Source organism: Denticeps clupeoides, chromosome 4 (genome assembly GCF_900700375.1).
Source record: "Denticeps clupeoides chromosome 4, fDenClu1.1, whole genome shotgun sequence".
NCBI classification, from domain to species: Eukaryota; Metazoa; Chordata; class Actinopteri; order Clupeiformes; family Denticipitidae; genus Denticeps; species Denticeps clupeoides.
In genome coordinates, this window is record NC_041710.1 from 17,103,309 (window position 1) to 17,129,292 (window position 25,984).

The 25,984-nt window shown below is 41.5% G+C and overlaps 4 protein-coding genes and 1 pseudogene across 8 annotated transcripts; all 5 read right to left on the minus strand.

Annotated features, from left to right (window-relative positions):
- Positions 1–5,816: 5,816 nt before the first annotated feature.
- Positions 5,817–6,752, minus strand: LOC114787831 (uncharacterized). The gene has a single exon (XM_028975722.1). It carries the CDS (start codon positions 6,750–6,752, stop codon positions 5,817–5,819), a length of 936 nt encoding a protein of 311 aa, XP_028831555.1.
- Positions 6,753–8,824: 2,072 nt separating this feature from the next.
- Positions 8,825–11,394, minus strand: fbxo36b (F-box protein 36b). The gene is made up of 5 exons (XM_028977684.1): positions 11,278–11,394; positions 11,097–11,199; positions 10,749–10,921; positions 10,427–10,666; positions 8,825–9,436 (listed from the first exon to the last, which is right to left on the minus strand). The coding sequence occupies exons 1-4, from the start codon at positions 11,371–11,373 to the stop codon at positions 10,463–10,465; spliced, it is 576 nt and encodes a 191-aa protein (XP_028833517.1). The 5' UTR covers positions 11,374–11,394; the 3' UTR covers positions 8,825–9,436; positions 10,427–10,462.
- Positions 11,395–12,522: 1,128 nt separating this feature from the next.
- agfg1b (ArfGAP with FG repeats 1b) lies at positions 12,523–17,202 on the minus strand. 2 transcript variants are annotated; one of them, XM_028977662.1, is made up of 12 exons: positions 16,859–17,202; positions 16,163–16,256; positions 15,935–16,050; positions 15,559–15,697; positions 15,282–15,438; positions 14,920–15,036; positions 14,539–14,680; positions 14,370–14,449; positions 14,191–14,289; positions 13,964–14,101; positions 13,497–13,591; positions 12,523–13,349 (listed from the first exon to the last, which is right to left on the minus strand). In XM_028977662.1, the coding sequence occupies exons 1-12, from the start codon at positions 17,023–17,025 to the stop codon at positions 13,290–13,292; spliced, it is 1,404 nt and encodes a 467-aa protein (XP_028833495.1). In that variant the 5' UTR covers positions 17,026–17,202; the 3' UTR covers positions 12,523–13,289. The 2 variants fall into 2 exon arrangements, with proteins under 2 accessions (XP_028833495.1, XP_028833496.1); XM_028977663.1 differs by lacking the exon at positions 14,920–15,036.
- A 289-nt stretch (positions 17,203–17,491) lies between these two features.
- Positions 17,492–20,851, minus strand: LOC114788779 (probable flap endonuclease 1 homolog). 4 transcript variants are annotated; one of them, XM_028977671.1, is made up of 11 exons: positions 20,712–20,851; positions 20,098–20,173; positions 19,890–19,992; positions 19,741–19,795; positions 19,445–19,506; positions 19,086–19,222; positions 18,711–18,771; positions 18,491–18,622; positions 18,268–18,413; positions 17,985–18,126; positions 17,492–17,898 (listed from the first exon to the last, which is right to left on the minus strand). In XM_028977671.1, exons 1-11 carry the CDS (start codon positions 20,791–20,793, stop codon positions 17,848–17,850), a joined length of 1,047 nt encoding a protein of 348 aa, XP_028833504.1. In that variant the 5' UTR covers positions 20,794–20,851; the 3' UTR covers positions 17,492–17,847. The 4 variants fall into 4 exon arrangements, with proteins under 4 accessions (XP_028833504.1, XP_028833506.1, XP_028833503.1 ...); XM_028977673.1 differs by having other exon boundaries at positions 18,491–18,577; positions 19,445–19,518; XM_028977670.1 differs by having other exon boundaries at positions 17,492–17,895; positions 19,445–19,518.
- Positions 20,852–22,004: 1,153 nt separating this feature from the next.
- Positions 22,005–24,429, minus strand: LOC114787832 (mitochondrial fission factor homolog A-like; annotated as a pseudogene).
- Positions 24,430–25,984: the final 1,555 nt, after the last annotated feature.

Here is a 25,984-nt window from a genome sequence, read left to right on the forward strand (position 1 = left end):
CTGATATTTTCGTCTTTCACTGTGCCAATAGTATTTTTGTCTCAGCAAAGTCTTAGTGTGATTGTAATTTATTGAGGTAATTGTAAGTGGAATTAAACAATACATTTTAATAAAAACACTTTATTAATTTACAGTTTACAGCTTGCTCTGGTTCCACATTCTAGGCCAGGCCAGAGTTTCATGTTCATGGTGCATGTTCCTGATTCTCTGAGTGTGTGCATCTGTCACATTAAGTACAAATGTATCCTGGCTTTGTCTTGTCCCTGTCCAATCATTGTTTTTTTATTGGGTCACATGTGCTTATGTGAGAGCCTGTATGGCCTGTTTGTTGCTTATTAAATTTCCTGTCATGTGACTCTTCTCCATGGCATCAGAAGATATATAGGAAAGATGGTGACAGGTCATGCTCATCATACTTAATCAGTCATTGAGTTCCAACTTTGAATTCTCTCAGCTTGTCACTTCCCTACTCAATACAAATGTTAGCCCAATCCATTTCATTCTGTCTTTCCTGTGTGTATTTATTATGGACGCCACGTCGGTGGGCGTTTCAGTTTTGACTGAATTGCGTTCGTAGATTAAAAGAGCGACACTCACCAGCTCCTTTGCACACTCCTGCAGTTGGGTTCACTTGTTTTGCTAACATTACTGTTCATCATCGCTGAATAACTTCATTCGGTGACATTCCCTGTGTTCATCTGCACAAGCTCTGACAGAATCACTGCACCATTTTTGGATGCAGGTGACTTAGCCCCGAGGTCAACTACACTTTTCGATTCTTTATTTTTTCATTGGAGGACATTGTCAATGTCCAGTCTAGTTTGTGCTTTTTCTGCCACATGATCCTGGTAGGGTCGAGGATGCCTGCCCAGGTTGTGAATGCTCCACAAGGCTGGACGGGATGCAGACCCCCTTATTGTCCAATGGGATCTCGGCACTCACCTGGGTCCATGCTGGGGTCAAGGATGCCTTCCTCTCTGTTTTCATATTCCTGCCAATGTCCGAAGTATGGAGGAGCTGTCTGGCCAAAGGGATTTTCTGAACAATGACAATATTGTATTTCATGTGCCGCATCTGTTTTTTGTTGTCTACTTTTATGTTGCACTGTGTTAACTGGAGCCACGTCTTCTCGTCTCTCTGTATATCTTTACAATATATAGAAGAGATGACAATAAAGTTTACTTGAACTTGAACTTGAACATGGACACATTTTCAGCCCCAATGGCTGTTGCATTGTAACTATTCCGTAGTGACAAGAATTAATGTAGCCTTGCTGTGTCTTGTCCTCGTCCAGTGATTGAGTTTTTATAATGTCTTGTGTACTCATGTGAGGGCCCATGTGCGAATGTAGTCATGCGAATGTGTCCTTTTCTTTCAGTGCTGCTGCTGAAATAACCATAAAACCATAAAAAACATATTCCAAATACTGATCATCTCACCATTTTAAATAAGAACTGTAATGTTAATTCAAACCAGTTTTTGTCACTGAGCATTTCAGGTTACAGTGAATTTAAACGGAGATTGTTGACCTATTTAGGCTCATTCCATTAAATTGGCTACATGCCTACAGTGTGACAGTCTTGTAGTCTGAAAACAATCTGTATGCTGACAAATGCCTACCGCCACCTGTTGGATGCACCGTGGTTCTTAGGTGACCTCCTGGGATTCTCCTTGTTATTAGTAAATGACCACTGCAGAATTTAAAATGTATGTGCCTATTTGGTTCATGTAAGCCTGAACATGAATTCGAAGCAACTTTGGCTTTTTGCTGAGCTTGTTGCTTCATATTCTGACTTTCCTTTATTTTACCCTCTTCATTAAATATCAGGCACAATTACATCATTTTAGCAGCAGCCCTCTGACTGGCTGTGGTTAAGCTGTAGGCTTAGGATATGTGTCTATTTAGGCTAATTCAGTCCATTAAAGCAAAGATAATATTAGCTAATCTACGACTAAAATTGTCTCAGGCTCTCAAGTGCCTTGGATCCCATTCATGTAAATGAGTCTTAACATGCTCCTTTGTGCCCACTGTGTCATGCTGTGTATAGCCCAGTATACTTTTAACAGTACTCTTCACCCCTGTTGAGACTGTCTTTTCACATTGTGTTGTCTGACATATTGTGGGATCATGTTTTTAAAAATTGAGTGTGAATAAAGTCATCAGCCTCAAAATGTGTTTTGAAAAAGTCAAAAGCAATGCTTTCAGTAATATCTTCACAGAAATACAAAAATAGGGATGTATGCCAGGCCAATAGGTTGTGGTACAGTATGGCCACATTTGTTCAGACGGTAGCTTAATCTTGTTAGCCGGAATGGACAGAGATGGCCACTGAGTGGCAAGACTTACCTATAACCTCTTTTCATGGAGCCTTGGTTTTTAATTATACTAAAACAAGTTAAATGTCTAAGATATCTGAAATGTGCTATTTCTATTTGCTTATTTTAATTTTTTTATTTTGTCATTTGAGCCAAACCTCATTTTTAAGACATGGCATTCAATGACTTACATTTTTTAAATATCATATCTACCAAAGGAAGTGAATGATTAGTGTATTTTCCTAATAACATAATCTGAAGCTCAATATAACTGTTAAAACACAATTATTTTTATATATTTTAAAGGGACGCCTATGGTAGGCTGAAGCAGAGCAAACTTTCAAACAACAATAAAATGATGAAAGTTGTACTACACCTTGAGATTCTTGGAAAATGCTGTTTACAGGAAATATTTTTTTTTGTAAGAAATGACCACAAAATGTATTAACATATTAAGAAATTACCAGCACCAACATGTTCATATAGAATTTTGCTGTTCATGTAACATGAGATAACAAATTGTAGTATGAAATGCTGTAATTAGAAGTTTGAGATTGAGTGAAAAAATGAAAGTGATTGTTTTGTCATTGTAATACACACACAGCACAACATATTGTGATACAAACACAGCTCAACAAAATTTGTCCTCTGCATTTAATCCATCACCATTTTTGTGAGCATTGCAGAAAGGTAATCTAAAGAAACAATCAAACTCCGATAGCACCTTCTCTTTATAAAACAAAACCAGAGGTCTCTTCAACTACTTCAACCCATTTGACAGGATATTTGTGAGATTAATTACAGGTACATTCCTTAAGGCATCAGTATTTTGCATGTAGGGTTTTCAACTAGGGTTTTATGTTATTCCTTTATTTTGTGTCCTGTAATCTGCTGTTCCAAAAACAATTTGCATGAAACCAGGAAGCAAAAAACAGAAGAATAATACAAAACATTTCATTTTATTCCTGATATTTAAATGACCTAGTCAAATATAGTCCCAGTGCTTAAATAACGTGTTAATCTGACAATCTTGACCTGGATGTGACAAAAGATGTGTGGGGATGACAATTATCTCATTTGCAAAGTTGGTAAAGTATACAAAACATGTACAAAATTTAATGCTGTCCTATAATGCTGTAATGCTGTCCTATTTACATCTGGACATGGTACCAATAACTGTCTGTTGTGGCCTGTGAGGTACTAGTGGAAAACATGCTGTATTAAGTGAGTCAGGCATACATAATTGGCTAAATGTTATACTAGGAATAATATATTCCAGTATGTTTATCTATGTACTTTCTTATCCTTTGCCATGAAATTGATTGACCTTGGAAATCAGAAGAGATCAGCCACCTGTTTCACATCTGCTGGAAAGCCTTGGTGAATGAATATTGATGGGACACCTGCTGAAAGATGATCCATTTCCCCAGTCTGAGTATATCCAGGATGTCTCTGTAAATTGCTGCTGTCATCTTTTCCTGTATTCTAGTCTCCCAGTTCCTGCAGCTGAAAAACATCCCCACAGCATGGCCTGGGGATGGGCGGTGCCTGGTTTCCTCCAAACGTGATGCCTGGTATTCACAGCAAAGAGTTCAATATTTGTCTCATCAGACTTGAGAATTTTGTTTCTCATGGTCTGAGGTGCCTTTTAGCAAACTCCAGGTGGGCTGCCATGTGCCTTTTACTACAGAGTGGCTTCTGTCTGGCCATTCTGTCTTTACCATACAGGCCTGATTGGTGGATTGCTGCAGAGATGGTTGTCCTTCTAGAAGGTTTTCCTCTGTCCACAGAGGACCTCTGGAGCTCTGACACCTCCCTGACAAAAGTCTTTCTCCCCTGATTGCTCAGTTTAGGTGGATGGCCAGCTTTAGGAAGATTCCTGGTGGTTTTGAACTTCTTACACTTACGGATGATGCTCATTCGGACCTTCTAAACCACAGAAATATTTCTGAAACCTTTGATTTGTGCCTCGAAACAATCGTGTCTCAGAGGTCTACAGATAATTAGTTTGTGCTTTGTCAACTGCAGGACCCTATATAGACACGTGTGTTCCTTTGCAAATCATGTTTTGCAAAAATTCGCCACAGGTGGAATCCAATTATGCTGCAGAAACATCTCAAGGGGAAACAGGATGCACCTGAGCTCAATTCTGAGCTTCAGACAAAGGCTTTGAACACTTATGTATCGGGGTGTGTATTGGCAAGGATCTCATGACATGATACACATCGCGATACATGGGTCAAGACATTATTATATACAGATATATTGCGATAAAGACAGAGTTGAAATACAAGATGCTGTGATTGGTCTGTCATTTTTTTGAGATTTCACTCTGCTTGAAATGCCAAGCAGTAATTCAAAGTACCCAGCTGCCATCTACAAGAGTGGAGGATGTAGTTGACCTCAATAAGTGAAAGTGAAATGATTGTCATTGTGAAACAATGCAGCACAGCACACGGTGACACAAGGTAATGTGTCCTCTGCTTTTAACATCACCCTTGGTGAGCAGTGGGCAGCCATGACAGGCACCCGGGGAGCAGTGTGTGGGGACGGTGCTTTGCTCAGTTGCACCTTGGTGGTTCGGGATTTGAATTGGCAACCTGTAGAGTATGGGTCCACTTCTTTACATGCAAGGCCAACCACTGCACCTAAAAAACGCTTGACAGCACCACCTGGTGGATTAAATTTGTACACAAAATATTGTAATTTGATGTCCCTGTCCTGATACAACATCAACTCGTAAAATATTGCAATATATTGCTGTATCGATATTTTCAAATGCTTCTACTTATGTACATGTGGTTTTTTATTTGTAATAAATTTAATGCTGTCATGTTGTGTGGAATTCTGCAGCTGGGTGCAGATTTTTATCTCATAGAGCTCTGCAGCTGTTTGGGACTCACATGCAGTCTCAGTGTTTAAATCTAAACTGAAAACACATCTTTTCAATCTGGCCATCTATTAAACTCCCAGACACAGTGTCAATTATTAAGTCCACTTTATTACACAGTCACCTAGTCAAGCATAGGCAGTGTTCAGATCACTTCAGTTAGCCTGTCCTAGCTAGGGAACCAGGTCACTATTGCACTAATGTACCACAATAACCCCGTATTTCTGTACCAGTTGCACAATGCCACCTTCCGCCGCCGCTTCTGTTTGTTCTCTCAGAGGCACTGAATCAAGCGTCCAGACTACCTCCATATTCCAATAATGAGACCATGAGAGAGGTTCGGGTGTGGACACTACTGACCTCACCATGACCCTGGGTCCCACGACCCCTGAAATGAACTAATGACTCTCAGTATCATTGGCATGGACAATCTTATGGATCATCAATGGACTTCCTATAATTGTTTAATGAGTGTTAACAGTAACACAACAGCGATGCCTATTGCATGCTCTTGCTACCCTGGAAGGGGGTTCCTCTCTGAATTACTTCCCAATGTTTTTTTCCTCCATTTGAGTTTTCTAGGGAGTTGTCCTTTGTGTCCAGAGAGGGTCTAAGTATGAGGGGTGTTATCTGTAGTGGTTGTTATGCTGTGGCATGGCAGCAAGACACGAATGAATTGTGGCAACTGAATCCAGATGTCACGGCAGCGCAGCCCATATACAATGGGACTCGCCGACTGGGCAACGCAAAACACAATCAAGTTTGTGATCTCCACTGCCAAGCTTTTCCGAAGCCGTAAAATGATAATCAGAGAGGGTAAAACATGCAGGCCCATCTGCAGCCCGTGGATGAGGATTGTACGCTGCCCCTTTGAGTTGGCCTGGGAGAAGTGTCCTGCACGGTAGCCCTCCAGGTAGATAAGAACATAGCTGGCCACAATGAGGATCATGAGGACACCGAGCTGTGCAAGCCCACTGATCCGGGGGGCACTGCCTTCCAGAGCTGTCGAGCAAGGAGTCTCCTGAGCCTTCAACTTCTGCCATGGTGTGTTGATACAGGAGAGGACAGTGAACACCACGGGGTTGAAGAACACTAGGAGCCATGCGGTAAACACGATGAAGTGTCGGCTGCGATGGATCAGGTCGGGGCTGCGCAGAGGCCAGCACACAGACACACAAGTCTTCAGCGACATCAGGGTGAGGGTTACCATGAGGCCTCGTGCAAAGACCACTTGCACATCAAAGAGCAGCCAGCAGGCCAGGCGGACAGTGGGCACATGGAGGGCACGAATACTGTGCATCACTGTGGCAGCAGCATTGAAGCCAGTGATGCAGATGCAGTGTTGGCAGAGGAGGATGTACCCAGTATTCCTCTGCAGCTCCCGGGTGCTTTTCACAGTGACTAGAATCAAGAAGGTAAAGATTCCTGTGACAACGAAGGCTCCTGAGTGCATAATTGTCTTCACAGAGTCCATCAGTGTGGCATTTTCTGTTAGGTTGGAGATGTTTGCTGGACCTGACCCAAAGTAAACACAGTGGGGAACCATGAGTTAAAAAAAATCAAAGAGAAAATCAAAAGAGAATTAAAGTGTGGTTGGGCCAGTTATCCTGAAAGGTTTAGAGCCATTTATTACACTAAATAGTCAATATGGATATATACCTGGATGGATCCACCTTTTTAATGAGTACAAGATACACTAACACTTTAGAACCAGAAAGGAGAAGACACTCTCACTGATTTGACCCGTGAGGGTCTTCAGTGTTAGGGAAGAAGAGGTCAGGGGAGTCAGAGGGTTAAATAGAGATAAAATTATGCTTTGTAGAAAGCAGTGTTGAAGAGGTGAAGACGAGGCAGAATGAAGGTCATCTGGAATGAAGGGGGTATAGTGGCTAGTCTTGGGTCCCGTAGGTAGAGTGAGAGAACAGAAAGGGGTGGTCAGAGTGTGAAGTGGAGTGGAAGAATGGTCGGTTGTTGGGGAGGGATGACTGAAGGCCAGGTCCCTCCTTCCTGTGTGGGAAATGCTGTTGGCCAAGGAGAAAGAGTGTAGAAGGGGTAGAAGGCAAGAGGGTTGGAGCTTCTCAGTGGCACGTTGAAGTCACAAAGGAGAGTAGTGGGGTGTCTGTGGGAAAATTGCTGAGTAGTGTCCAATTCATTAATTAAAAGTTACAAGTGACCACAGAGGGTGATATATGACAATGAGAAAGGTTAATATTTTAAACTGACAGAGTTGCATTTCATTGGAACTCAAGACTAATTGTTGTTGATAAAGATCGTCTGTACATTATGCAGATATTTATAGAGGTCATTATGTGAAGTTGCACATGCCTTTTACCTTAAGCAGTGTATAAGTGCTCTCTCATGACAGTGAGAGGACCTGAGGGTGAGGGTGAAGAAGACAGGACCGGAGGAGGCTGGTTGTAACCATCTCCTCCTTGTAACCGTGTGTGTATATGTTTGGTACCGGCAGAATAATTGTGCCCACCTCTGGGAAGTGACCTTAATGATTCCGATATTTGATCTTGCTATAAATGTTCTTTTTGTCTAAAAATACTTTGTACAAAAACGGTACAATAAATTGTATAATTGTGGCACTCAAATTGTACTGTATCATTTGCTAGATCTCTGCAAAGAGTACTACAATAAATCTATAACACAGGAGTAGCTCAGCGTACAGGGTAACAAATACATTTGCACATTGCAGTTCTTAAATTGACAGAATAGATGACAAATCACTATGTAACAATAATTTGGACTGTTACTTACATTGGTTCAAAAACACATAATCATGCAAAAAAAATAATCTTAATCTTACCTGTTTGAACCTCAACAGACAGCTCCAATTTGATACTCCAGTTTGACATGGCTCACTACCAGCCTGGTCTCTTTGCCTTATTGCCCAACATAATTTTTGTTCAGCCCACTTCAATCCACCTTTTCTGCTTCTGTGATCTTATAGTGATCATTATTCAAAAAACCTGTGAGAATCCCACCTCCATCTTTTGTTCCAGGGTCAGTGAATATCCATTGACATTTTTGTTGATCTGGCCTGAGGAGTCTCGCAGTTTGTAAGCCTTTAAAACCACTGCCCCAATACCGACAGTGTCATTTTTGCTCATATGCTGGTGTTTTTTTGCTGTTGCTCTCTATGCAGTGTGGTTGTATACTTTTGCTGGAAAAAAAAAATCACGTCTTCTGATCAGGCATGACTATGAATCATGTCTGCCACATCCGGACAGGGTAACCAGTGCAAGCAATATTCATGCAGAAAGGTCACTCGACAGATGTTTACACAGGGAAACCTCAATCAGGCTTTGTTCAATCTTAGTGTGGGAATATAAAGGGAATACAGGGAATGCTTGTGCTGATGAAAGCAGCTTCATGTTGTCCCATATTGTCCATACCCAACTACTGCTATATATAGTGCTTATGCTTACATATATTGAAATCTGTGTTACATAAAGATTCCTATTTTCAACAATCTGAATATTGTGATGAATCCAATATTTCAATATAGTTGAAAATGAATACACAGATGTGACATATATTTAAAATAACACACATTTAAAACATCTTTGAAAATCTTTTAATTTTCATAAAAACGTCCAACTGCACCGAAATCGATTGGCCTGGGGATCATAAGACACAAGCCACCTGCTCCACATCTGGTGGGATCTGGTTTTGGTCAATGATTGTTAATGAGACATCATGTCCCGCATGGTCTGAAAAAGTTTCATAAAAGATGAAGAAGGATCTGCCACATGAATAAGACATTAGTGACTGAAACATGAACAGCAGTAAAATAAAACACAACTCACACCTTAATGGCAACACAGAAATAACTAATACTTTCTTTTTTATAGTCATGTTTGTAATCACTCTTCTTGGAAAAAATACAGTAGGCTGACACAGAAGGGCTGTTATGATGAAGGTCTTCAATAAAAATATAATTCTTCAGAATATATAATGTATTGTAATGTATAAAGCTATTTGTTTGACTTGGTTTTTGATTAAAAAAAATACTCCAAAACACATCCCAGATCATTTGTTTGTGAGTGTATACATGCATTATTTCATTATATCAAGTATGTACTTCCAAAAATCTAAATAAATCCATAAACCACATGCAAAAAATAAGTGGATTTTTTCATTGTAAGGCATCACCAGAGCCGGTCCAGGTGCCTGCCTTGCAGCTTGACATCTTCTGACATCACCTAGAGCCATTTGCTGTGCCTGATCAGAGGTCATAAGGAAAACAATTCATTAAAATACAATGAAACTAGTGCTAATGTGTTAAAGAGAAACAACATCTAAAAACTCATAAAAGTATTATGAATAACCCTCATTCTCCATGATCGAAAACATGAAGTAACATAGTGTGTTCTGTTACACTGAATATGCAGAATGGAATGGTGCCTGGATATAGCTGCATGTGTTAAACATTTATTAATGAGTTTCATCAGTTTCATCCGTTCTTGGATGAAAACAACTTCATGTTGTTCTGAAAAGGGTATCAAATCAAGACTGGATAATACTAGGACAGTTAAATGGATAATTGGCCCGAGCCATACATGAATTTGCTCTTTTGAGCTTCTTATAGCACTTAAGATTGACTGTAAGACACTTTGTATTAAACCATCAGATGCAATGTAAATTAAATTAACAACAGTTAATATACAGTGGGGAAAAAAATATTTGGCAGCCACCGATTGTGGAAGCAGGGGGGAGGAAGGTACCATCTCCACACACATCGCTGCCCACTGCTCACTAAGGTGATGGGTTAAAAGCAGAGAGCACAAGCCATTGTGTGCACCATGTGTTTGCTGTGCTGCAATGTTTCACAATGAATCCCATTTATACAAATAAATTATTTGAAAACCATACAATGTGATTTCCTGTGTTCTGCCTCTCACAGTTGAAGCGTCCAGTTGATGAAAATTACAGACCTCTCTCATCTTTTTAAGTGGGACAACTTGCACAATCGGTGACTGACAAATACTTTTTGCCCCACTGTAGATATTGAGAACCTGTTGTATTAGAGATATCTACAATACACTTTGAAATTTCTAATGGAAGAGGCAATGTATTATTACTAAAGTCTCTGTGTGTATATATGTAAAACAAAGAGAAGCAAAAAATACATTAGTAAATCAAAAAAAGACAGTTCATAATGTCTTGAATTCATATTCTTTGTGGTACAAGTCTTCATGATGATTGACTAACCTGCCTCTAGGCCATGCACTTCATTTTGCAGGACATTTATTGCCCCAGTGGGAGAGGGACCTCAAATTCCAGTAGATCCAGGCCGCGCCTTCTGCGACTTATTTGCTTCTGGAGCTGAAGTTTGTTGGTGAAGAACACAGTTCTCCAACCCAACTCTCGGGCCAGCATTTCCACATGCTCTGGTACTGTTTTGCAGGTTTGTCGCACAGTGTGCTCCCAAAACTCTTCCGAATCACACAGCTGGTTGGAAGATGCAGAAAATATTCAGCAGACAACCTCAACATGTCCCTTCTAAAATGGGAGAAGTTCAGGAAAAACTTACCATCTTTAATCTGTGAGATGTCTGTCGCAGATGGGCAATGTCTTCTAAGTCCAGGTATGTCATAATTTGCAGAAGAAGGTGGTTTGGCAGATGCTCCAAGTAATCAAAATGGCCTTGACACAAATTTGTGATGTAGCGCAAAACCCTAGTGCCAAACACCAATCTAACTTGATCTGAAAAAAAAAAAAGATTGATTTAAGATTTTAATGCAAAATGCACAGACTGTGTCCAATCCGAAATTTACAGCGAATGAAAGACGTCCACCAATCTTTAACTACCCACATACAAGGTGTGCAGACAGGTTATGTCTATGTAACAGAGCGTTTATAAACGGTAGAAAAAATGTACCCTGTAGCCGCCTGTCCTCTAAAAAGCATGTGTGCGACTCCACCACTTCTCCGGGCCGCTTGTTTTCGTTTCTCGGGGAAATCCTCCACCATCTCCATGTCACCTGTTGGGACGAAGACAAGACCGGCGCTCAGTGATTTGTCGCCTGTGTGACCGGAAACCAGCAGCTTGCGACGCTTACATCGGACTTTTTTATTTCCAAGTGGAAAAAATCTTTCGAGGGCGCCGGCCCCTGTCCGCTGATTTGGAACAAAGTTTCCCCCAAGAGACGCGCCATTTTTCCCGAGACGCTTGGCGGTTACCGTGGCAACGCACGGAGACGCCCTCCGGGGCGTGGCTCTCCTGAGCTTCACGCGAACGCTGAAACAACACTGCTCGAACGCTGAAACAACACTGCGTGAGACTGTTGCTCGTTGCTCAGCATCATTTTTGCCGGTGAGAAGTCGTTTACGTTTTAAAACGATGCGAGCAGCTAGTTCGACATTTTGAACAATATTCGCATGCATGCATGCAAATGTCCAGTTAAATTGTAAGAAATGAAATATTATGAATAAAATGTCAACTGTGCTCAGACAGGCATCCTTTTGTGATTTAGTAATATTTTCCTTTTGTGCTGAAGTCTCCAGAGATGCGTTTGCCTCCAGGCGGGTGGTGTGGCGATCACACTTCCTCGCCGTCACGTTCAGAGCCAGAACACCGATATTTTGCGGTAAACACGCTTTTTAGCAACGATTTGCTTCCTCGGAATGGGCTCGGTTTCAATGTACTCACTGATTACAATACGTATTCTCGACCACAGTAATCAAATAAATGAATAATACAGAAAAATACAGCAGCAAGTGACATCTGCGCTGTTCAGCAGACGTTTAGAAAGTGATTAGAAATTAAAAAGTGAAGTGATTGTCACATGTGATACACAGCAGCACAGCACACGGTGCACACAGTGAAATTTGTCCTCTGCATTTAACCCATCACCCTGAGTGAACAGTGGGCAGCCATGACAGGCGCCCGGGGAGCAGTGTGTGGGGACGGTGCTTTTGCTCAGTAGCACCTCAGTGGCACCTTGGCGGATCAGGATTCGAACCGGCAACCTTCTGATTACAGGGCTGCTTCCTTAACCACTAGGCCACCACTGCCCCTGATATAAAATGCAGTTTTTGGCCACATATGAATGAGTCAGTGTCCTAGATTATGCAATGGCCACGAGATAATCAGACGTAATAATTCATTCAATTAGTCCTATTTTTTCAAGTACATACTGAATTGAATCAAATATCAAACATGAACATGAAACGAATCAAACATGAACAGAAATTAAAACTGACCAGTAGGATGAATCCTTAATGAATCTAGAAACACATGAATGCAAGCTCCATGTAACAAGGTCTCTTTATCCAAAGGAACAAACGGCTGAGAATACAAATAGTTCTGAACACTGGTAATTAAAAATCTTTTAATATATTTATACATTTATTTATATATGTACACACTGACGTTGTGCCTGTAATGGGAAGCCTGGTACAGTCCCATTGGTCGGATGCTCCGGGTGCAGAAACTGGGTACAGAAGGTGCCCCACTTCTCTCCTTTCAGGACTAGACACCTGATGCTCAGCCCATCTGCAGGTCTAGTGACCCCTCAACAATGGCAATTAGTACGCAGGCTTATAATCTCATTACTGGTGTCCACATTACCTCCTTCAGGTAGCTCATGGTTTGTAAGAAAGTCTCATTTATACATGGTTTTCGTTTACAAAATGAAATGTTGCGATCCAAAAGGAGCCCCGTGCAGAACCATTCAAAAGCTTTTTCCACAGCAAATCACGAGGCCACCATTTGTTCCTATTCTCAGCACATTTCTTGTACATAGTGCGTGTAGTTAAGAGTATTACAAATATTGATATGCACAAAGAGCTTACTTTCTAAGCATAAAAAGTAAATTACTGAATTGAAGCTATAACGAGTAAGGATATTTGCATGATGTGATAGAAGGTTCAAAAAGTGCTTTTTCAAAACACAAGGGTGGGGAGATCATCTTCTGCACTGAAAACTGCAGGCTTTAAATCTTTTTGAAATGATAAACACTCAGTGCAGTGACATTGAGACCTGGCCGCTATGTTGCAGAGACGTAGTTGGGGTCATTGGTGACATGGAATGTGTGCTTAATGTAGTCTGGGTGCTGTGTGACTGGCACCACTACAAGAATGGGTTTGTGGAAGAACTTCCAGTTGGGTAGGAACCTGGTGGAGCTCCACTCTGCAAAACAAGGAAAATTACTATTCTCAATGAGTTAAACAACATTTCAATAAAACTTTCAAAAACAGAACAAAAAGAGTTGAGAGATGTTTGCACCAACCTGCACTAGGTGGTCCACCATAGAAGATCATTCATAGGAGTACTCACCATGAACGGATTATTAGAAATCCCTGGGGCAGTGACACCCTGGCTATAAGAAGCCACGGGAGGTTTGACATGTCCAAAAACTGGGAAGCCAGAGCCTGATTCAAACCAAGGGGTGACAAGATAAATCATATTTTACAAGCCCACATTATTGTCAGTGCTCTTGAAAGGAACAATCTACATAAACAGCCTAGTATTTCAGTGTCACAACTATGCTGATAATGGGCACACAATAATAATGTCTGGACACTGAACCCACAGAAAACTGCACCCACAGCAGCTCTCCATGGATCTGATTCCTGACTCTGAATGGTGTGGTAGACTGACAAACGGTGTACTGCAACAACATCTTATTACTGAACACATTTATGTGCAGATATATATTTTTTTTCATCCTTGTCCTCTGTCTTATCCCATACAAATCAACACCGAGTAAAATTTCTTACACAAAACAAAGATGATGCACATACCGTTGGGTTGTTGGTGGTAGGCAGAAGGCTGAGCATAGGGTGCCTGTCCAGGAAAAGGTTGCTGGAAGGTCCCACTAAAACTGGTGGGCATGCAGTAATTGTTTGAATTTCCAAAGCCAGTTGGCATACTCATGGACCCTGTGCCAAATGAAACTGAGGCATTAATAAAAGTGTCAAATGCTGTACTTTAAGTTAATAAAATACAAAATAATAATAAACCACCATACCTGCAGCTGTTGCTCTGCCATTGGTTTGGAAGGGGTTTGTGGACATCGGCTCTGGAGCAATTCCAGCAGCAACGAAGGGATTTGTGGATGGAGCAGATACTACAAAGTAACAGATTCACCAAAGTTCATGAAACCTGCACTGAAAACACTATTGGACTACAGCCTAATTCCTTACTCACCCCCAAAGCCCTGTGGCATATTGGGTAACACTGGTTGTGCTTGGGCAGATGTGGCTCCAGGAACAGCTCCAAAAAGATTCCTGAATCATTTCACATGTATTTACAAATGTATAGAAAATATGTGCATGCACAATAATATAGCACCATTACTTGTACCATAGTTGCTTACCCCTGCACTACACCGCCTGTAGAGACAGAGAAGCTAAGGGCACTGTCCAGCTCTGCTAGAGCAGCATAACGATCCTCTCCCGATAAACCGGACTGGGGAGGGGCCATGGCCATGCTAGCCATTTGGGGTAAGGATACACCTCCTGCATGACAAACACAACTTAGGCAGTTTAGACTACATGAATCAAGACTGGGAATCCTGTGGATTGATCTGGAGTCGCATCATTATGAAGAAAAATCGGAGTTTATGTAACAAAGGACAAAATAATGAAGGAAAAATGATTTTATATATATATATATATATATATATATATAAATAAAATAAAAAAAATCAAGGGGGGTGGTCACAGGAAAGGTAACAGGTGTGGCAGAGAGGTTATACCTGTGTGAGGGGGCTGATGGGTAGGTTGTGAGGCAGGTGAGGTACCAAAATGTGAGGACACACTGGAGTTTCCAAATGAGTCAAAATTGGCAAAATCTGTGTTTGAATTACTTTGAGCTGCAGGTGTCAAAGAAGAAAACAAAATTGTGTGGATGAACAGTGAAGAAATCATAATGTAAAACAAACCAATGCTGTGGTACATTTCTGAAGCTGCATCTTTTCAAAGATGAAAATACATCCAACAAAAGACTATCTGCTGCCCTCATTGCTGAAGGAACAGTTTTCTCAGGAGACCTTGGACCTACATAAAGAATAGAGCATGACAAAAGAGTCAGACATGTTACAGTACTGTGCAATAATACCTGACGGCCTATTGAAATGTGCAAAGTTTGCAAAGGTGGAGGAGCCTGCAGTCGGCGGGGGCGGGGCCGCAAATATATCTCCACCAAGGTCAGAAAGGAGGTCAAATTTCTTCTCTTGGCCTGCTGACTGAGCATGTATGCGATTTATCACTGGAGACTGCGATGAGGATGAGAGGGGAAAACATTTTAACGTCACAGACATGCTTTGAATGACAGCTGATGCATACTGATATAAATGTCAAATTGACATTTGATTTATATGGACAGGAAGTGGCACCTGGTTGGATGGAATCTTGTTGAGGTGCAGAGTCTTGAGGGGCTGGACCTCCGGGGTGCTGCTTGTGCTGCTGGCTGAAGAGCCAGAAATAGAGGCCTGAACAGAAGCAATCACCTTGGCTTGTTCTGGAGGGACATACCTATGAAAAGAGGGCAGATCTTGAGCAAAGAACAGATCACTTCTCTCTGAACAATTATGAAACTCATACAAAAACCACACCCCAACAACACATGTGATTAAGATTCTGGAGATCACAGCCAGTCCGCTCCACCCCTGAATTTCAGAAGCAAGCGTGGCAGAATATTGTGGTTGAGGTACAGATGTTTTGGACATGGTAGGAAGTTGGGAAATGAGCACTTATATACAAGAATCTCACCATCTTTTCTTTTCATATTTCTCTTGTAGGAACTCTTTGACTTTCTGGGGTTCACGAAAGTCAGGAACAACAGAGCTTCGTTCATCAAAAAGGCCCAACCAGATGTGTCTGCAAACCTGTGGAAAAGAAAATATCCGAAATGGACAAATAACAGAAAAATATTAATTATGTTGTAATATCAATATGTCATAACATCATATTTCAAAATTAAGTTGTTTTGGTACACACCTCATTGCTGTGTTTCTGTAAAAAATCTATTTCCTGTTGCGTGAAGGTTGTCATTGAGATGGACTTCACTCTGTGCGGGGGATTTAACCCTCGTCTTGAAAAAAGAGAGGAGACAAATGAAGATGTCTGCAAAAGCCCATTTCCACACACTCCATCCACGGCTGGTGTCCTTCCTGGACAGCCTAAATGCATAATCATTTGCGTTTTCTGCCTTTTATCTTATTTATTAGTGACCAATCCCGCACCGACGTCAATATCCCTGGGTGTGTCACACATGCTGTGGATGCTCAGATGCGGATGAGGTTCATTGTGTGGGTGGATCCACATCGTCACGGCTGCTCTGTTCATAGTTCATAACGACGGCATCGGAACAGCATACAGTAAAGAGCAGGAAAGTTAAAACTGGCGTTCATTTCACCGGAGATGCCCACCCCGGCCCGCTTAACAAATCTGTCGCAGCGCTTTGGAAAATGAATGTAAGTGGAGACGAAATGTAAGTTCATCGGTGCACTGCGGTAGAGGGAAAGTTGTCTCTTTCAAATATCAGCACCCCTGCCTACGTGTTATATCCCGGACAGGGAGGCGAGCTCGGCGCAGGAATTAAGAGTTAACGGGAATTAACGGCCATCAGCCCCCCCCCAAGCGCCACAGTGAACCGCGCAATTAAATGTGAAGCAGCCGAGCCGGGAAACTCACAGGATACCGGAACAAGTGGTGCAAACAAACGAGCCCACTGTCATGTTGGCGTAGGTCGGGCCGCGCTGGTCGCAATCGAAGCATTTCCTATTATGAGGCAGGCTAGTCATTTCCCGTAGCATCTTCAAGTGCTTCTCCTCCTGTTTCCGCTTCGCGCTGGCTGCCATGTCGGGTTGTAGCGTGCCCAACTCGGGGATGAATTGATGCTGATGAATCGGGAGATTGTCCTTTTTTTCAACGCATAAACACCCCCCCCGCGGCAACCTCAACAGCTTCCACTGTGGTCTTCAAGAGACGGAGGCATTACACAGGATGTCTTCTTCTACGGGGGGAGGGCGGACCGCATGGTGTCCGGGTTGCACACTGCCCCCTATTGGTCTGGAGTCCGAATCGTAGTTGGAGTAAACGCATCATTATGACGCTTAAAACTTCTTCAACCTTTTTTGCGGGCATTCAAAAATCTGGTGCATCTGAACATACATTCAACAGGTCAGGGCACCATGTTTGTTCAGATCTTCTACTTTCAGTGGGTTGTGTCCTTGACTGAGTGTTTAGGTAAAGCCCAGGGCCTGTCCTAACTTACAAAATACATTTCTTTACCCCCAGTAAATCATGATGGCAACAGTCATTTTGTTGATTTTCAACCAGTTTTATGTGGATTGCATCAGTAATTAAGTTAAATATTTCCAACACACAAAACAACAGAAAATAAGACTTACAATAAGGGTTTTAAAGTCTTGATAAAAAAAATCTTATGAATACAAAAAAAATACAATGTTTTTAGTAATACATAAATATAAGTACTACATGTATTACAAATTCTGAATAAAAAAACAAAACAAAATAATGTAACTTTGAATCATGATTATACTTTTGTAACATTATTTAAGGTAGCTTAAAAAACAAAAAATAAGATGCACTTGTCCTCAGCCTTCTTGGACCTGAAATCAGCAGGACAAGGTGTCGCTTCCAGCAGGGGTCACTGTTACTCACGTTTTGGTTTTCTGTTTTTTACCAGCTCCTGCAGCCTCAGCACACTGCTGATAGATGGGGGAGGGGGGGGGGATCATGCATTCATTGGTTTTAATTACAATAAAAAAAATGGAAAAAAAAAATCAAACAATACCTGTCTCTTCCTAGTCACCCGAAAGAACTTATCAATGCGCAACTGTTTGCTTTTCCCGGCGGCTTTTTGTTCCTCCTTTGTTTTCCTGTTCTCCTGTCGAGACTGACGGAACTTCTCCATCCGGCTTCGGATCCGGTGCTCTCTACAACCAGTCATTTGTGTGCAGTGAGCTATGCTTTGTCAATGTGAGCCACGGTTTTGTCCACTGAGGTCTGCAGTTTTTTGTTCTCAATCATGTACAATTCTATTTCTCCATGTTCTACATAAACCCAGAACTTCTTACTTCACATGTTTCTGTCCACACAAGAACTGGACAAGACTCTCTTCATCAGGTTCCTTCCAGGCCAGCTCAGGGGCACCAGAATGCAGTGTGTTCAGGAACAGATTTCGGGCATCCTGGTACTGCCAGTTCACAGGGATAGGATGTATCTGTAGTTGTGGAATTGTGGAAAACATGGTGAGGGGGAATCATGTTCCAAGTCTGGATACTGGTTGGAAACATTTACCTTTTTGTTGACATTCTGTGTCACACTCTCTATTGTACAATGCTGTTTGATAAGTGATAGAGCTCGCCTGGGTCCAAGACCAACAATCTTCTCACAGTAGTCACAACCCAACAAGATGCACAAGTCAATAAACTGGTAATAACAAAGGAATACAATATATAGTCATTTCTAAATGCACATTCATATAAAATCACATTCTTTTAACTAAGGGACATCTTACCTGCGCTTGTGTTAGCTTTAATTCTTCTAAAATCTTGGGCAAGGAGAACTCAATAACGTCACTATAAGAAAATACAAATGACCACAATTAAAAATATGTTTCAGGGATTTTAAAGCTACAGCACATTACATGGCCCTGTTCAATAGCATTGCGGTCTGATACACATATTGATCAATCTTGTCTCACCAATGGACACGAATACAAAAAGAACACGAATGAATGCACACACTCTTAGAAACATTACATCATGGTTCCAACTCTTTCAAACAGACACAACACAGCCCTACCTTGACTGACATTACTTCACAGTGAATCATATGAGTAAATACATAATTATTATGGAGCACAATAACTTTACTTTGAGTCCCCTCTCACCTGTCCTTTTTGGCGTTGAGCTGACGAAGGAGGACAGTACCTCCAAAAGCCAGTGTGTCCATGTCCTCTGAAGCCACAGCATCCACTGAGCCGGATTTCAAAAGGTGGGCACAGTATGCTTCCCCATCGCCTGGAGCCTACATAGGTGATGAAACACACTAACTAATGCTAGGCAATAATTGACGGGAAAAAAATACAAACCATTAAATGCTAACATTATCTGACACCAATAAATTTTATAATCTGGTTATTGCACCAAATATATTACAATATTTATTTGTGTCAGATAATATTAATTACTTTAAGGAAAGCATGTCATGGATACTATGCATGCAAGGAACTTGAAATGTATTCCTGACCTGAACAAAGGGAACACCCATGAGTTTCAGAAGATTCATGCAGTCCTGAGTCTGAAAAGACACTGAACAGGCAGCTATTAAATTTAGATTAGATTAGATTCAACTTTATTGTCATTACACATGTACAAGTACAGGGCAACGAAATGTAGTCACAGGGCAACGAAATACATGAAGCCACAAAAACTCAATATTAATTGTAGCAAATGAGCTAAATATAAAAAGTTTCCAAAATAAAACCATGTAAATGGGACACCACCAAACATAATGAAACATAAATTAAAAGAAGGTATCATCACCTGCATTAGGGCATTCTGGGGAATGAAAACCTGCACTCTGTCTTCTTTTCTCCAACTAAAACGGTCAGTTCAGATACCTTAGTGGGAGTCCATTAACATAGAAATATTTCCAAGAAGAGTGTGTGAACAGGTTGCTGAGTGCTACTGACCAGGGCTCTTTTTTGTTCAGGTGGCCTCCCTTCAAACACAAACACGGGCTTTATGTCATGCTCCAGGAAAGTCAGGGTGCGGAAGAAAAGTCCTGTTAATGGGCTGCAGTGAGAGGATCACCATAAGGCAGACATGTAATCTATAATTCAACCATGCACACTTAATCCATACAATGAAAAATTTGGACATGGTTTTATGTTCGCTCACCTTAAATGTTGCATTGAAGGGATAGCAGCACGGAACTGATGCATAAGAATAGATGCGTCCAGGGCAATAACCTTACCTGTCACACAATGAAGCAGTAAAATGAACAGCTTGGTGTATCCAGTAAAATAATTTTTTAATCCTTGATTATTCCATATATTGTTCTTTTGCACAATCTTCAGCTCCTAATTGTGCTGACATTTACATTTACGGCATTTATCAGACACCCTTTTCCAGAGCGACTTACAGTCAGTATTTACAGGGACAGTCCCCCCTGGAGACACTCAGGGTTAAGTGTCTTGCTCAGGGACACAATGGTAGTAAGTGGGGTCTGAACCTGTGACGATTGTCTAGGAAAGTTTGTTACCCACTAGGCTACTAGCAATGTTTACGATCTCAATGCTAAGCATGCTTACATTTAACATAACACGCAAAATGATCGATTGTGATGTCGATGCGTTAGACATGTAGCTAAGCAGTTGGAAATAAGACTACACAGATGATTCAGAAAACACGACCTTTTCATTTTAATGTTTACAGTAGTCTGCTTGTGTAGCACGCTAACTACAAATACGAGCATGGCGCTCCCGGAGACTTTATATAAATCTACAACCAACCTGTGTAATCGCCTATAACCTTGTGCGATATAGCAGACGGAGCATCAATTCTGATTAAATCTGTCAACTTTGTAATGCCCATTTTGGTGACTGGACGAGTCCTTCCTTGTGTGAAAACTACAAGCGGCCAACTTCCGCATTACAGCAGGAAGCGGCTGTTCTGTTTCTATGGTGACGTCTGCAACAGTCTCGATCTCGGCCTCGTTTGATAGACGGATACTTTATTAATTCTAGAGGGAAATTCACAGTTTAAACTTAAAAATAGACAGAGTTCACAACAGACAGGTATGCAAGTGGTACAACTCATGCGGTATAAGACATTCCAATAATCCTTGTGTGGAGTAGATTGAAAGTTCAAGCAAAATCCCACTTCTGACATGCTCTGTTTGGGGCAGTGGTGGCCTAGCGTTTAAGGAAGCAGCCCCGTAATCAAAAGATTTCCGTTTCGAATCCCGATCCGCCAAGGTGCCACTGAGGTGCTACTGAGCAAAGCACCGTCCCCACACACTGCTCCCCGGGCGCCTGTCATGGCTGCCATCTGCTCACTCAGGGTGCAGAGGACAAATTTCACTGTGTGCATCATGTGCTGTGCTGCTGTGTATCACATGTGACAATCACTTCACTTTAATAAAACTTTAAAATCATGCACAACTAAGGTGTATATGGTGCTGTGAGTGGAGCTGTGCAAAGCAAAAGATGTGGGTGTGGATGGTCTCATGGTGTGGGGGAGAAACAATGTTCTCAGTTTGTCGATGGAACAGCATCTTTTCGCTGAAGCGGCTTCTCTGTCTATAGATGATGTTGTGCAGAGGAGTTAGTGGATCGTCCATGATTGAGAGGAGCTCTTTCTTCCAGTTGTCTGCAAAGTTTCAATCTGTAGAGATTTTATTGTTTATACTAATGTCAAAATAAAGATTACAGAGGCTCTGGTAATGCATTACCAATCGCACAATTATATGCTATCAAACTCAAATGAGAGAAAAACAATGGCATCAACTTTCTAATCTGTTTACATTACAAATAAAATGGCAGATGGCTTATTGTAGCATTATTGTTCATTGTCAGGTTCTCAGGCGTGACAGCTGTGTGGCACCACTGCTTTTCAACAAAGCAACCACTGTTAGTCTGGTCCGGTGGCTCATCCAGCTAAAAAATGTTCCGCGAAAGCCATCTGCGCCTTAAACATATAACATGGGTATCAGATCAAATTTAGAGTGTTGCTTGTCATGTAGATGTGGCACACAGAGGGCCTTTTTTCAAGTGCACATTTTATGCCGCGCAAAGACTCTAAAGTCAAAACCACATCCAGGTGTTGACAAGCCAGAATGCAACTGTGACTGAATACATTTCCCACCTGACCCGGTCTTTGGTCTCCTGTTCAAGTAGCAGCAGACGGCGGTTTAGCTTAATGATCTGAGAGTAGGACAATAAAAAGCATTAATTAAAATCTACAGAGTAAATGTTTTTCATCTGTCAGGATTTAATACAAATACCATTAAAGAGGAGTGTTTAGGCCAAAACCGGAATTTACTGTTTACTGTTCCCTGTAAGCATTACAGTCATTCATAAGAACGCTGTGGAATACATAAAAATGTCTTCTTGACTGTGCACTTGCTCTGTTTGAATCTGAGAGGTAACATCTTCTGACTACACGTACAAAGTCAGTACCTGCTGTACCTGCATAATGGTGCATTTTTAGGAATGCTTTCCTGACTGATATCACAGGCAGATAAAATAACCCTGTTGAGATACAAAAAAAATGCCCAAACCAGAAAGTAACAATGTTTTGCAATGCTTACCAGCATGAAAATTGCCAATACACTTTCTACCTGTGGTGACTACAGTCTACTGCCTCCAGAACCAGCTTGCATGCCTTGTTGTGCACTGGATTTTTGACAGCACCCCACTCATACTGTAAAGGATTTGCCAGTCCTCTGGAGTTGTGAGTGGTGGACAGGGACGCAAAGGATGACCTGGAGATATAAAGTGAAGTGATTGTCATTGTGATACACAGCAGAACAGCACCAGGTGAACAGCGTCCTCTGCATTTAACCCATCACCCTTGGTGAGCAGTGGGCAGCCATAACAGGCGTTCGGGGAGAGGTGTGTGGGGACGGTGCTTTGCTCGGTGGCACTTCATGGCGGATCGGGATCCGAACTGGCAACCTTCTGATTACGGGGCTGCTTCCTTAACCGCTAGGCCACCACTGCCCCCTGCTAGGCCACCACCATCCAACTACAGGCACAGAGGAAGAGGATCATGTTTGTTTTTTTCTGCGCACACAAACAACACATTGACTACAGTGTACATGCCACTCCTATGGGAGAATTTATAGTAGAACCGACTGACACTTGCTACAGATTGTCACCTTCAGGCTCAAGCATACACCCAGAAGTCTAACCTCTGAGAGGTAGATGTACTGTGAAGCCAAACGGAAGCAGCCAGCAGGCATGTTAGGGACAGATTTCTGTGGAAGTAATTATTTACTCTACAGTACAGGCCAAAAGTTTGGACACCTTCTCATTCAATGTGTTTTCTTTATTTTTATGACCATTTACATTGGTAGATTCACACTGAAGGCATCAAAACTATGAATGAACACATGTGGAGTTCTGTACATTGTTAACAGGCCTGTGGTTGAGGACGGCTGACGCACACAATGCACAAATTGAGAAAATGACACTAAAATGCATATTTATTATAAATCGCCTATGTAGGTTGCAACATACCCCCTTCAATGGTTGGGCAGCCGCCTCAACAGAATGGTTTGGTTCTAGAAATTTCACAGGTTGATCCTTAAGTGTGAGAACATATGAGGGTGTCTTTAACTCCACTGACCCCTCAGGAGTCGACTGGATGAGGTCAAAACCGTTGGATCTGCTGTACTCATTGTTTTCTGGAAGAATGCAGTAAGATAAGGACAATCAGTATCAGGGTTAGCATTTCACAAACCTCCATCGACACACAATTTGTTTTCAACCGTAGTTCTCATTTTGGTTTAGTAACAAGTTGGCAGGAACACTTCAGTAGGACTCAATTTATTGTGCAAAAAAAGTTTGATGAAGCACTTAACTAGATGTTACTGGAGGAAATGAGGTCACAGGATGATAAAATGACACCCTTTACTATATCCTCAAAAGATTTAAAGCTATTTCCTACCAAAATATAGGTTAATACTTGTGTGCTCAATCTCTTATAGACTTACCTTCAAGTCAGTGAGGCATTTCTGCTTTCAAAAGTATAATTTTATAGTGATGCAGAGTGAGAAGCATTGTCAAAAAGTCAGGGAACAAATGAGAACATTGAAGACAGGTATAAATACAGAGATTCACGTTCAATTGCAGTACTTTTGGTGAAGGTTCAATCTCTTCCCACTATTTTCCTTCACATTTGATTTCTAGATAGGGATTGTAGGTAATTGAAAATCAGTCTATCAATGTAATCTTGGACTAGAGGTAACCCCTTAACATTCGTCTCATCTTGAGGGTTTCTTTGAAATACGATGTTAAATGTTAATTAGATTACCTGCCACCACAATCTTCTCAGGCACATGCATCGTAGTTGTGTGGGGAACTTAGTAAACCTCCAGGGAGCAACTTTGAGCCGGTCTGGGATTCACATCCACTGCCTGATGCCCTCCGTGTACTCTAGTTCATAGTGTATGCGGTTCGTCTCGGCCATTTCGGCACAGTTAGGGGACAAGGCGGATTCACTCATATGTCTGAAATGCAAAGTTATATTTCATATGCATCAGTTGACAAGAGTGGCTGAATTTTTTTTACCTTGATTGGCCACTTTCCTTAAGCCTTAATGTCATCAAAGTTAATTTGTCAGAGTTAAATGGTTCTTTAATTAACAACAACCACCATGACAACATAAGTTAAAAAAGGAGCCATTTCTGTGGTCACCGTCCTTCACACGGACTTCAGTGAACGCATGCGTTGTGGTTTTCGGATTTTATCCAAACAACAAATTTTATCCAAACAACAAATTATTATTATTATTATAATAAAACGACAATTATACAAGCAACAAGATGCATAGATGTGGGGTTCTTTTTTAAAGTAATTTCAACAACATTACATTTGAACCGTGAACAACCGTGACAGTCACACGGAAACTGCGTGTAACGCAGCGTGAACGAGCGATCGATATGAATTAGGCGCCACTTCAAAACGTTCATCTCCGCTCTAACACTTCCTCCGAGAAATGGATGTAATATATTTCCGGCCACTACGAGCGTCGGCGCTGTTTCGACCTTTTTTACGGTCAGCAGACGCTCCGTGATACTGTCTGCAGTACAAAGAATTTTCCTTTGTCAGGACTAACAGTCGATTTTGGAGGTATCATTTTTTCTCATATGGAATGGAAAGAATGGCTCTTCAAGGTATATTAAGCACATGGCTAACACCAGCTCTTCACTGAACACAAGTGAGGAGAGGCCCCAGGGGACTCAGAACCTGGGGCAGCATCTTTTTTACTACAGGAGGTGAGACGGTCACTACCCTGCCACCAGCAGAATTTATCCCTCCCACCAGGAGTCCCCCAGTGCCAGAACCATCTCTGACAAAAGATCATGTAGAAAGGATGGGTGAAGGAAATTATGGAGAGGCAGCAGGCATTACAACAGCAACAACAAAATAAGACCACAGGGAATAGTCTTGCATGTGGCCAGCCAAAATCCCGCTTCCTTGGTGATGGCTCCAACATTCATTTTTTTTTATCAGTAAGCGGAAGTTAAATACTTCTGCTGCTGTCAAAAGGTGTTGCAGACCTATGCAGCCGACGGTCTCTCTGATCCCACGATGAGCTTCCAGGACTTTGCTGCTACTCCTTTCTTCCAACAAGAACTAAACAAGTATCCCACAGGACGTCTGTGTAGATTCTGCCTCTTACCAATGAAGCAGCCTCCATATACGTACTGGTTTTGCTGGTGTTGCAGGAAAAGTGCATTTACTGTCCTGCAAAAGTCTACTCTTTGTACCATGTAGAGGGTTTGCAGGCAGTGATGACCTGGGAGCAGTTTCAAAAGTCTCCCTTTTATGAGACGGATGAGAGAAAAAAGTAGCACATTACCTGCTACTTCAGCTATAGTGTTTTTTGGGTAATTCCATGTAAAAGCAGCATACTTTCAGACTTCATCATGACATATTTAAAAAAACCTTTCTTGCTGATTTTGTCATTTGAGTAACCAATAAAAATAAATATATGTATACATATACACTTGAATTTACAATTATTGTTTAAATGTTTATATGTTCCCTTGACATCT